At 40.3% G+C, this 13,308-nt stretch overlaps 1 protein-coding gene across 1 annotated transcript in view; it reads left to right on the forward strand.

The window, feature by feature from the left end:
• Positions 1 to 753: 753 nt before the first annotated feature.
• The window catches only part of MTHFS (5,10-methenyltetrahydrofolate synthetase (5-formyltetrahydrofolate cyclo-ligase)), a 92,613-nt gene continuing 80,058 nt past the window's right edge, over positions 754 to 13,308 (forward strand). The window contains exons 1-2 of the mRNA XM_006888247.1: positions 754 to 870; positions 12,601 to 12,862. Coding sequence (XP_006888309.1) covers positions 754 to 870; positions 12,601 to 12,862 — 379 coding nt within the window. The remainder of the gene's footprint in view (positions 871 to 12,600; positions 12,863 to 13,308) is intronic.

Here is a 13,308-nt window from a genome sequence, read left to right on the forward strand (position 1 = left end):
ATAGCAAGCAATTGCGAAGACTATGACCTGGTTCCAATGCATCTTAGTGTCCAGACTGATGTCGTTGCTCTTCAATACTCTGAAGAGGTCCCTGACAGCTGATTTTCCCAAAGCAATTAGTCTTTTGATTTCCTGACTGCTGGTACCAAGAGTGCTGATTGTGGAGCCAGCAAACTAAAGCTGTTACCAATCTCAATCTCTTCCCCATCTATCATAATACTGCCAACTACTAGCAAAGAAAATTATTTTTTTCGGGGAAACATAGCTGACCCTCTAGCGGGTTTTCAGAGGCAATTTTTTGCACGGGAGGAGATTGTCCATCTTTCTCCTGCAGAGAAGCTGTGGACTTGAACCGCTTGTCTTCATGCTTCTTGCTCCTAGACCATCAGGGCTCCGTACACTTTCCACTACTAGTGGTCTAAAGGAGGAAACTGGAATTCAGACAGAGTAAGCGCGTTGCCCAAGATTACAGACCTACCCCTAGAGGTAGGCCAATGAGCACAGCCCTGATAGCTTTCAGTAGCCGCGGAAGGGGCGGGTTTAGATTGCTCCGTGGTCATGAAACACTGTGGACCGGTCCTAAGGTCGGGGGGCGTGCCGGGGCGTGGCGCGCTGAGGGCTACTAGGAAAAGGGGGCACACCTCGTTTAATGTAGACCCACCCTTAGGTTGGCCGGTCCAGTAGTGTACAGACAGGGGTAGGGGCTGATCCCGAAGACACAGAGGGCAGGACCAGGCAGCACTTCAGTGTGAGATGGCGGCAGCTGCTGTGAGAAATGCCAAGCAGAGCTTGCGGGCCGAGTTGAAGCAGCGGTTACGGGCCATAAGCGCCGAGGAGCGGCTACGCCAGTCCGGCGTGCTAACACAGAAGGTGCGAGACCACATTACTTTAAGATTAGAGCAGACTGACAACCTGAACAGCTAAGATGCATAGGGCTCCTCCGTGTGCGCAGGCGCATGCTGCCTGTGTGCGCATGCGCGCACGTACCCCGGTTTGCGCAGGTCTTCCCTCTCCCCACCCCCGTATACACGTCTCCGTGACGCACGTTCATATCCTTGGCGTGCGCACGTTTCTCTGGCTGAAACACGTAATTTAAGAAGTTGTCTAGAAGGAGTGATTGGAATATAGGGAAATGTGAGCATGCTGTTGGTGGTAGTAGGTCATAGACATCTCCCAGGGAAGGGTTTTTGGTTGGGTGGATGGCATCTCCATTGTTTAAGAAGTCTTTAGTTGGAGTAGGAAAGGGTGCTGAGGCTAACTGGAGAGCAGAGTGGGAGCAGAAGCTCCAGTGGAGTAGAGGTCCCTGGAGCTAAGGCTCTTTAAGGGAGTCTTAAGGTGAATTTGAGCCACAGTCATAACAGTAAAAATAACCAGAGAAAGATGCATTTACATCAGAGCAGGGAACGCTAAGAAAGAGTTTTAAGGTCAGAAGATATTATTAACGTTCTGACTCTGAACAACAGATTTGAATCTTGCTCAGTTTGAGCCATCCTCTTAGATCTGTGATATGTTCAAGCCCCTTATTACAGTCACTGTGTCAACAACCCATCTTCCCAGCATGATGTCCTTTTCCAAGGACTGGCCCCTTCTGACAGCATGGCCAAATTACATGAGATGAAGTTTCATCATCCTTGCCTCTAAGGAAGAAGACTACACTTCCTCCAAGACAGATTTGTTCATTCTTTTGGCAATCCATTTGTTACTCAGTACTGCTTACCCCCCTCAAAGGCATCTATTATTCTTTGGTTTTCCTTCTTCATTGCCCAACTTTCAGATCCCTAGAAAACAATTAAAAATGCGATGGCCTGGATCAAGTGGACGTTGGGGTTTTGAAAACTTTTTTAAATTGGGTTGCTTACAAATTAATTGTTGTTCTTATACATTATGTTTCACAATATTCTTCATTCACATTGTGTCTCATGCAAACATCCTCATGCATTATGTTTTAGAAAATTAATCACCATTGGACCTAGCCCATCATTACCCTGTCTTTTCACCTGGATCCTTCTCCTTTCCTTACCCCCCGCCATCCACCCATCAGACTGCAGCCTTGTGGTTTTGACCTTACTTATCCTCACCCCTCCACTCCCACTCTAGCCCTCCTTGAATTCCCATACATGTTTTACTAGTTATCCTTCTATTTTTATAGTAATAGTCTTATGCAGTATTTCTCCTCATGAGACTGCATTAGTTCACTCAGCATAATGCTCTCTAGCCTATCCCAAGTAACGTAGTATTTTTTGAAATTGTTACTCCTGAATACTGCATAGTTTCCATTGTGTGAATGTACCACAATTTCTCAATCCATATGGTTGTGGTTGGACATTTGGGCTGTTGCCATGTTCTTGCGATAGTGAATAATGTTGCTATGAACATTTGTGTACAAATCTCCGTTTGTGCTCAGTTCTAATTTCCTTGTGGTATATTCCTAGTAGTGGGAGAGCTGGGTCATATGGAGTTTCTATGTTCAACTTTTTGAGGAAATGCCAAACTATCTTCCAGAGTGGTTGTACCATTTTAGAATCCCACCAACAGTGTATGAGAGGTCCCACCTCACCACGTCCTCTCCAACATTTATTGCTTCCTGCCCTAGTAAACTTTGATACTGCTACTGGGGTGAAATGGTATCTCACTGTAGTTTTCCCTCCCTCTTTTTTTTAAAAAAAAATTTATTCTGATTTATTAACAAAGTTTGAATACATTGTTTTTCACAAAAAGTACCTTTTCTTTCAATCCACCCACCCATTGAATTGTGCAAACCTATAATTAACAACCTTTTCCCCATCCTCACCCATTTCCTCCCTCCCCCCCACCTTGGATCCTCATACTCATTCTACAATAATGGTTTTATACAGTATTTGTCCTTGTGGGACTGTTACTTCACTCAGCATAATGCTCTCCAGTCCCTCCCAAGTTAGGTAGTAATTTACAAAATGATTTCTCCTGCATGCTGCGTAGTATTCCATTGTGTGATTGTACCACAACTTCTCAATCCATTCATTTGTGGTTGGACATCTGGGCTGTTTCTGTGTTCTTGTAATGGTGAATAATACTGCTATGAACATTTGTGTATAAATTTCCATTTGAGCCTCAGTTCTCATTTTTTAGAGGTATATCCCAAGCAATGAAATAGCTGGGTCATACGAAATTTCTATGTTCAGCTTTCTGAGGAAGCGCCAGAGTGGTTGCACCATTGTACAATTCCACCAACATAATTGCAGTTTTGCTGTGCATCTCTCTTATTGCCAGTGATTTTGAGCATTTTTTTCATGTGTCTGTTGGCCACCTGAATGTCTTCCTCTGTGAAAAGTCTTTCCATATCTTTTGCCCATTTTGTAATTGTGTTATCAGTGTTTTTCTTCCAGAGGCCCAGGAGTATTCTGTAAACTTTTGTTATGAGACCTTTGAGATGGTATTGCCAAATGTTTGTTCTCAGTTGGTAGGCTTTCTTTTTCAGATATTTAATCTTTAGAAAGTCCCATTTATCACTTTTTTCCTCTTCAGATTGTGCATTTCTGGCTGTATTTTCTTGCTCCCAGCTTTTCTCTTATGAACTTTATGGTTTTGGGCTTTACTCATGGTAAACCTTAGTTTTTTAAATGGATATATTTGTTCTGTAACACTTTAGAGAAAGAAGTCTTTGACAGCAGATTTCCCCAATGCAGCATGCTTTTTAAAAATTTCTTGGTCGGTGTTGCGATGGATGTTGGTTGTAGAACCAAGTAAAATGAAGTTATTGACAATGACAACTTTTCTCCATCTATCATGATGTGGTGAAGATTATTGTTTTCGTAACGTTCAGATGTAATTCATATGGAAGGCTGCAGTCTTTGATCTTCAATAAGATTGCTTCATATCTTCTTCAGTTTCTGCAAGTGAAGTTGTCATTGTATAACAGGTTTTTTATGAGTCTTCCTCCAATCCTGATGCAACTTTCTTCTTAATATAGTCCAGCTTTAAAGACAGGTAATGACTGCATTTTACTAAGTACATGTAGCGCTGCATCAATGCCTAGCATAACTGTGTCACGGCAGTATTTTCAGACCCTGATATTTTCCTGTCACATAGTAGTGGAACATTAAATGAGTTTTTTAATTTCTAGACAGAAGAACGGCTATCTTACTTGGGCTGTCCAAAAAGGTAGGAAGCAGAAGTGGGAAATGTAGGTCATTCCCTAGGCCTTTTCCCTACTGATATGCTATATATTTTTCATTTGGGTAATGTCAATCTTCTTATAAATAAAATGGCAATTATATCCCATAGTAAAGGTATATTCTAAAAATGTTTGGGAGATTTATTTCTGTTGGAACACCAGACACCCCTCCCCAGTATCCCATGAATAAACACATATTTGTAGTAATATTAAAATCAGTCTAATGATCTATCTCCCTCAACATTCTCCTTCTGACAGAAGTAACAATGGCTTTTTCCATATTCAGCATGGTAGTCTCTTTCCTTGGGCCCTTGAAATTAGATACATCATTGTTGTTACTGAGTACCATCAATTTGGAGTTGACCCATAGCTCACCCTCCAGCGGGTTTCCAGAGGCAGTTTAATCACACAGAAGGAGATACATCAAAAGACTTATGTTATGACCCTCCCTAGCAGAAGGCATCTACTTCCTAAACAACGTGCCTCTGGAAACTCTATGAACTTTGAGAAATGAGAATAGGTATAGGAAGGCTCCAGGTATTTTGTTCATGGGGTCACTACGAGTCGTGCTTGACTCGATGGCAATCAACAACAACATCACTACCTTTACCATCCATTAGTTTTTCATCTGCAAGTTTCCATGGATTAAAGCAATAAAGCAAATATGCAGATGCTAATTTACGAATTCAAACCATATCTTATTATTATGAGGAAGGTATTTCTGGGTGCTTTAGTAGGTATAGAGGAGTTACAATCTTCCTTATTCTCTAAGATGAAGAAGTTGGTGCCCTGTTACTTTTTCATTCCATCTTTAAATCTCTTAAATATATATCTACATTATAAAATTTGATGATATTCTGTTTTGTAGCTTTATTGAGTCTACTGAGAATTAATGTGTGGCTGATTTATAGACTTGAAATTCCCTTCAATAATATGTAAAGTATTTTGAATGTGTAAATATTACTCAGTATTAAACCAATTTATGATTGAATCTATACAAAAAGAATATGTAATTCTATGTTACTAGCTATGTGTGTTTTGTAAAAGAAACTTTTTTCCTTTTATGCCACAATTTGACCAAAATCTTGCTATGTTTTAGTCTGTATCTGTCAGAAGCTTAACTCTTTTTTTTTTAGAGTTTCTAATAGTTTTTTCCCCCTGTGTGACAGAACAAAAATATGGTTTTAGTTCATCAGTAGATTCTTAGTAAGTTTTGTCTATTAACTGGCATCTTCTCTTGAAAGCACTCTAACCCCCTCCTCCTGGTTGGTCTGTTTGCCTTCTACCTCTTTGCACAGCCATTGCACTGGAGTTCCTCCTAAATTCTGGGAAGTTATTTCTTTTAGTAACTTCCTCTTTCTTGGATTCTTCCCTTCCCCCAACATTCAAGAAATGGGTATGAGGTAAACGTCTTACTACTTTAAAAAGTTTTAAAAAAATACATTTTAAGCATGTTAGAAAATGTATTTTACTTCCATACTATTTTGATAGTTTATATTCTAAACATAATATTTCTCATTCTTTTTGGTACATTGGCCTCCACTAGACTAAACACTAGTATCTTTATTTTTCTGATATATCTTTGAATATTTATTATTCTTGAGGCTTTTCTGGAATTTCTTTTAATCAAATAGTAAAAATCTTCTATTGATGTACGTATCCACGTTTCCCTCATCGTTTCCCCCAATTTCTTTGTCTCTTTTCTGTTCTTAGCATGTCTCCGGAATTTTTTTTATTTTATCAATTTTAATGTCCAATCATCATTTCCCATTTTGTGATTACATACTCTCCATTGCAGTCTGAAATTGTTTTACAGGTACAGTTGTCTTTATGAATTTTTCTGTGAAAATGAATAGAATTTTTAAGACACATTCTCTGTTTTCTGGATGATTTCTGTTCATTTTTTTGTGTTCTACTTGGTAATTTAAGAACCCCTTGTGGTGTCATATATAAGAACTCAGCTACTAACTGAAAGATCAGCAGTTTGAATCCACGAACCTCTTTGTGAGGGAGTTCTGGTGGCCAGTGGTAAGGAGCTGCCCTGCCAACTCGAAGGCGTATGGTTAGAATGCACCAGCTGTTCCACCGAAGAGGAGCAGTCTCCTCCCAGGTGATTTACTGCTTCTGAAAACCCACTGAATTGGTTCTGAGTCGACAGTACTTAACAACAACCACTCTGCTGGGGAAAGATCTAGCAGTCTGCTTCTGCCTACGGGGCAGTTTTACTCGATCCCACTGGGTTACTAGGAGTTGAAATTGACTAAATGACAATGCAATTCCTTTTTTTTTTTTTTTTGAGGGGTGGTTATTATATGTTTTGGTGTTTTAGAAATGTTTGATAATTATTATGGGTACATATTTATAAAAAAAGATGTGAGCATGTTGTTATTATTAGGTGCCATTGAGTCGAGTACAACTCATAGTGACCTTCTGAAGAACATACCTGAAACCCGTCCTATCCTGTGCCATCCTCACAATCTCTGACACATTTGAGCCTATTGCTGTAGTCACTGTGTCAATCCATCTGGTTGAGGGTCATCTTCTCTGCCACCATCCCTCTGCCTTTCCAAGCATGATGTCTCTCTCCAAGGATTGGCTTCTCCTAGGAGCATGCCTAAAGTGTGAGATGAAATTTCATCATTTTTGCCTTCTGGCTGCATCTTCTCCAAGACATATCTGCTTGTTCTTTAGGCAGTCTATGGAATATTCAGTACTCTTCTCTAACATGATAGCTCAAAGACAGCAATTCTTCTTCTGTTGTCTTTTTCATTGTCCAACTCTCAGGAGCCTAGCAAGTGATTGAAAAGACCATGACCCGAATAAATTCACCTTAATCCTCAAACTGACATCATTGCTCCTCAATAATTTGGAGAGGTCCCTGATTGCAGACTTTCCCAGTGCATCTCCTGACTGCTGGTACTAAGTGTATTGGTTGTGGGTGAAGTTGTTTACAGGTTCACTCTTTTCTGCATCTAGCATGATGTTTCCTATTGGTCCAGTGGTGAGAATTTTTATTTTCTTGATGTTAAGATATTAAGAGACAGTCCATATTGAAGGCTATATTCTTTGATCTTCAAGCTCTTCAAGTCCTTCAACTCCTCACTTTAAACAAACAAGGTTGTGTCATCTGTGTAACGAAAGTTATTGATGAATTTTCCTCCAATCCTGATCCCACATTCTTCTTCATAGAGTCCACCTTCTCCATAATTTGCTCAGCATTCAGGTTGTATATGTATGGAGGAAGGATACAACTCTGACACCCACCTTTCTTAGAGAGGATTTTGAAGCTCTGCCCCATATACTTTGGACAAGTGGCCAGTAGGAACTGGTTCTTAGAGAATAACATCATGCTGTGAAGGGTGGAGGAACAATGCAGGAGAGGAAGACCCTTGATGAGATGGATTGATACAGTAACTGGGAAAATGGGGGTAGGTGTATCAGAGTCAGTGAGACTGGCTCAGGACAGGGTAGGCTTCAGAACTGTTGTACATGGGTCACTATGAGTCGCAGGTGACTCTACGGCACACAACAACAACAACAACAACAACAACAACAACAACAACAATGTTCCCTTGCTCTGTTTGCACAATACCCTGTTGGTTCCCGTGAACACAATTAAGTGTTCTGGGATTCCCATTCATCTCAATGTTAGCCATAATTTGTTATGATCCATGTATTCAAATGCCTTTGCATAGTCAATAAATCACAAGTAAACATTCTTCTGGAATTTACTTTCAGCCAGGGTCCCTTTGACTTCAACAAAGATCTCCCTGGTGCCAACGCCTCTCCTAAAGCCAGCTGAAAGGTCTGGTAGTTCTTTCTCCATGTACTGTTCTAGCTGGTTTTGAATGATTGCCAGCAGTATTTTGCTTGCATGTAATACTAGTGATATTGTTTGATAATTCCTACATTCTGTTGGATCACCTTTCTTGGTGTGATATTAGTGATGATTTAATTTGCTTTTTCTTTGCTTTGAGTTTCTGTGTAAGGAATGGATCATTTGACCTGCTTCTGTCTTTATCTATAAGTACACTTGAATCTGTTTTGTGTCATAGAGAAATTAGTCTGATATCTATTCTCTTGTCCTTAGCACTATAGTAGATTTGTCTTTTTTTTTTTTTTTCAGTGTGCTTCTTTGCAGTCATATAAATGGTATAGAAGGATGGAAGAAAAGATAAAAGTGTGTGCAAAGTCTCGCACTGAATTTTAACTAATCCTTAAAACTACTTGTTAAGCTCTTGAATTCTTTTACACTTTACTTTTCATTAATTGCTTGACTAGTTTCTGAAGATGACACTGCTATGCAAAAGTTTGTTTTCTGCAAAAATGGAGTTAAGCCACATGAGATCACAAAATAGGATCAGTGTATCACTACATACCTGTCACAGTACCTCATCACTTAACTCCAAACCACTAAGAATCATTGTCTAATGAAGTTGACAGTCTTAACTTTCACAATAAGTATATTTTAGCATGCACTTTGGCATTCTTTACTCTTAGAAGTATGTTGCTTATGAACAAATTGTTAATGTAGGGAAACGTTGGATAACGAAGTGTTTGTTAAGTGAGGAGTGGGTGTATTCACCCGTCCCTCCCTCACCACACTCTGTCTGGCTCACCCCACCGTTGGTATTCAGAGGTATATCTTTACAGAAAGCTGCCACCCATCTTTCTCCCACATAGTACCTGGTGGATTTGAACCATTAACAGCCTAACATGTAATATACTCTGCCACCTGTTGTTAGGTGCTGTCAAGTCGAGTATGACTCATAGCGACCCTATAAACAGTGGATCAGAACTCTGGCTTATTCTGTGCCATCTTCACACTTCATGCAACATTAGAACTCATTGTGGCAGTCACTGTGCCAGACCACATGGTTGAGGGTCTTCCTCTACTTCATCAACCCTCTGCCTTTTTGAGCATCATGCCTGTCTCCAAGGAATAGGCCCTTCTAGCAACAATCCCAAAGTTTGTGAGGTGAAGCTTTATAATTTTTATCTCCAAAGAGCACTCTGGCTGCACCCTCTCTAAGACATAATCTTGTTTGTTTTCTTGGCTGTCCATGGGATGTTCAGTTCTCTTCTCCAACACCACAGCTCAAAGGCATCAGTTCTTCTGTCATCTTTATTCATTGTAAAGCTTTCAGATGCATAACAAGTGATCAGAAAGACAATGGCCTGAATCAGAAGCACTTTAGTCCTCAAACTATTGTAATTACAGCTTAACAATTTGGAGAGGTCCCTACTACGTCCTTTGGTTTCCTGGCTGCTGGTACCAAGGGTGTTAATTTATGGATGCAAGTAAGATGAAGTTGTGGACAGTTTCATTATTTTCTCCATCTATCATGGTGGTGTCTGTTGGTCCAGTGGTAAAGATCTTTGTTCTTTTGACATTGAGATACAATCTGTATTGAAGGCTGTGTTCTTTGATCTTCTGCAATAAGTGCTTCTAGTCCTCCTGACTTTCAGTAAGCAAGGTTGTGTTATCTGCATAATGCAGGTTATTTATGAGTCTTCCTCCAATCTTGATGCCACATTCTTATTCATAGAGTCTAGCTTCTTGAATAATTTGCTCAGCATACAGATTGAATAGGTATGGAGAGAGAATACAACCCTGGCACATTCCCTTCTTAATTTTAAACCATATAGGGTTCTCTTGCTCTGTTTGTACAGTTCCATCCTGGCCTAGGTATAAGTTTTGCATGAGCACAATTAAGTGCTCTGGGCTTCCCATTCTTCTTAGTATTAGCCACAACTTGTTATGATCCACACAGTTAAATGCTTTTGCAAAATCAATAAAGCATAACTAGACATTCTTTTAATTTTCTTTACTTTTAGCCAGTCTATCTGACATCAGCAGTGATATCCCTAGTACTATGGTCTCTTCTAAATCCTACTTGAGCTTTCAGCAGTTCCTTATCTATGCACTGTTCTAGCTGATTTTGATTGATCTTCACCAGGATTTTGCTTGCGTGTGATATTAATGATTAATTGTTCAATAGTTTCCACATTCAGTTGGATCACCTTTCTTGGGAATGGGAACCAATATGGACCTCTTCCCATCTGTAGGTCAGACATCTGTCCTCTAAATTTCCTGGCATAGATTGGTTAGCTCATCCAGGGCTGCATCTGTTAATTGGAACAAGTCAATTGGTATCCAGTTGATTCCTGGGGCCTTATTTTTTGCCAGTGCCTTCAATGCAGCTTCCACTTCTCCCTTCATTACCATAGCTTCTGCTCATATGGTCCTTCCTGAAATTTTTCACTGTCAGTTGGTTTTTGGTACAGTTACTCTCTGTATCCCCCCAACCTCCTTTTAAGCTTCTTGGGTTATTCAATATATGGCCCATAGCATCTTTCAGTATTGCCACTCGAGGCTTAAATTTGTTTTTCAGTTCTCTCAGCTTGAGAAATGCAGAGTGAGTTTCCCCCTTTATGTTCTCCAATTCTAGCTCTCTGCACATTTCATTATAGTACTTATTTTAAGAACATTATAATATTTGATCTTTACCACCTGATATCCTTATAAAGGATGAGGAAGATACTGAATTTTCCTGCTTTGGGTGTCTGCCCAAGATCTAGCTTTCATGTCTTCATTTATGAACCCTGTTTTAGGGTTCATAACAAGTTTGTAGCTAACCAAAAACTCTATGCTCTATTTAATGTCTGTATCACTTTTTATTCAGAATAACTTAACTTTCTGTACCTGTATTTTTCTGCCAGTCTTATTTGAAGATACCTTTGCATCATTTCCTGCTTAGCAGTGAGGACAGGAAGGAACAAAAAAGAAAGGGGAAAAGAGTTGGGGTAAAGTTTCCAAGATTGTCTCTTCTCTGTGTAGGCAAAGCTCAGTTCTTTTCACCTAAAAGTGATGTTTGAAAGGATTCTTACTTATATCTACTTTCTCATAACCTGCCTTCCACTTTTAGAGAGTGTTTGTCTCTCCAGGACCCCTCACTTTCCATCTTTGAGAACATATTAACATCATTTTTTACAGAAGAGATTTAGAAGGCAAAACGAGATCTGGTAGAATGAAGAGAATTATGGTTTTTACTTCCACGGAGCTTATGGTAACAGTACTATAATTTTAAGACACTGGAACACAAACAAAGCCAAAACCCACTGTTGCTGAGTTTATTTTTGACTCAAAGTAGTAACTTTCTAGGACTGATTAGAATGGCCCCATAGGGTCTCCAGAGTTGCTGCTGATGTTGTTGTTATGCACCATTGCGTGGAGTACAATGCACAGCGAGCCTGTGCACAACACATCTGAACCCTGTCCTCTCCTGTGCCATTCTCCCAAGCTTTGGCATACTTGAGTTCATTGCTGTCATCACTGTGTCAGTCCATATCGCTAAGGGTTGTTCTATCTTTTGCTGACCTTCAACCTTGCCAAGCGTGATGACCAAGGAGTAACCCCTTCTAACAACATACAGGCTGCCTCATTTTTCTCATATAGAGTAGCTGTTGGTTTTGAACTACTGACCTTTTGGTTAGTAACCTAGCTTAACCTGCTCCATCAGGGCTCCTTGAAACAACGATTAATTGGTCAGTGACCTTGTAATTCTGAGTGGAGTTAAGAATTCTGCATACGTTAAAAAAAGCTAGGGTTTGACTTGGCCTTTAGAGTTGCATTTAGAAGAGAAACCTACCAAAGGGAAAAGGAAAGTGACTGGAGCCAAAGTTCGGTGTTAAAATAAAGCAGGCAAACTAGAGGAGCCACTTGGGAGGATGAAGACTGCTTAAATGGATAGGAGGGGGTCGAGCTTGGAATGACCGAGACAGGCAGCAGCTGCCCATAGTGATTCTCTGTGGATATTTTACAGGAGAGGCCAGTATTTGGGGAAGAAAAAAATGATGCTGGGAAAGGTGGAGGGTCAGAGAAAGAAAGATCCTTAACAAGATGGATTGATGAGTGACTATAACAATGAGCTTGAGAATATCAAAGATGGTGAGGATGGCACAGGAGAGAGCGTCAGATCTGTTGTTCACTGGGTCATTATGACTCCTAATCACCTCAGTGGCACCTGACAACGACAGCAGATAGAAGGGAGGTGATCTGCTGGCATAGTAGGTTTTATGTTTTCCACTGCAAACTAAAATGCCGGCAGTTCAAATCTACCATCATCTCCCCTGGAGAATGATGGGAAATCTCCTCCTGTTAAGATTTGTAGCTTGGGAAATCCTATGAGAGAGTTCTGTGTTGTCCTGCAGGTTTGCTGTGAGTCAGAAGTGACTTGATGGCAGCAGATTGAGAGTCTGTGTACAGAGAGATGTTCATTAGATCCAAGAAGCATTGAGTTTAGAGCTACAGAGAGGCTGATCACTCTGCTTTTTTTTGTCGGAAGGAGATTAAAAAGTTGGAGAAAGGGAGCAAGAAGGGGAGAAAGGGGAACCATTAGTTTCAGAAATCTTGGAAAATATGGTTGTCGTTATTTCCTATTTAGGTGATCGCTCACAGTCAGTATCAGAAATCCAGACGAGTTGCCGTCTTTCTGAGCATGCAAGATGAAATTGAGACCGAGGAGATCATCAAGGACATTTTTCGGCAAGGCAAAACCTGCTTCATTCCACGGTACCAGTTCCAGAGCAGTCACATGGATATGGTGAAGTTAGCATCACCTGAGGAAATCTCTTTGCTTCCCAAAACATCCTGGAATATTCACCAGCCCGCTGCAGGGGAGTTGCGGGAGGAGGCTCTGTCAACTGGTGAGTATTATCCTGTGTTGAGATGTTAGATCTCTGATCTACCTGCTGTCTTTGGGACAGTAGGGGCTACTTTTCCTATCAAGATGAATTAGTATTCCATCTATTTTCTAACACACTCACATGGCCTGAATATGATGCCCTTTGTAAACTATGGCATACATACTCTCGCGATAATAGAGTATCAAGGTATTTTTTTTCTATAGTACAGACTTTCACTCTAACCTTGTGGGGTAGAATCTACATTTTTCCCTGGAAGATCTTAGTGTTTCTCATTATTTTAATTATGGTCTGTATGCTAATGAGCTCCACAATTATATCTCTAGTTCAGGTCTGTTAATCACCTCTAGATAGTTCTACTTGAATATCACAGGGAATTTAAAAGACATGTCCACTGCCATCAAGTTGATTGTGACTTATTGCGGTTCTGTAACATTTGTAACACACAT

Source organism: Elephantulus edwardii, unplaced genomic scaffold (assembly GCF_000299155.1).
Source record: "Elephantulus edwardii isolate Elephantulus edwardi_28Jun2011 unplaced genomic scaffold, EleEdw1.0 scaffold00066, whole genome shotgun sequence".
Taxonomy (NCBI): Eukaryota; Metazoa; Chordata; class Mammalia; order Macroscelidea; family Macroscelididae; genus Elephantulus; species Elephantulus edwardii.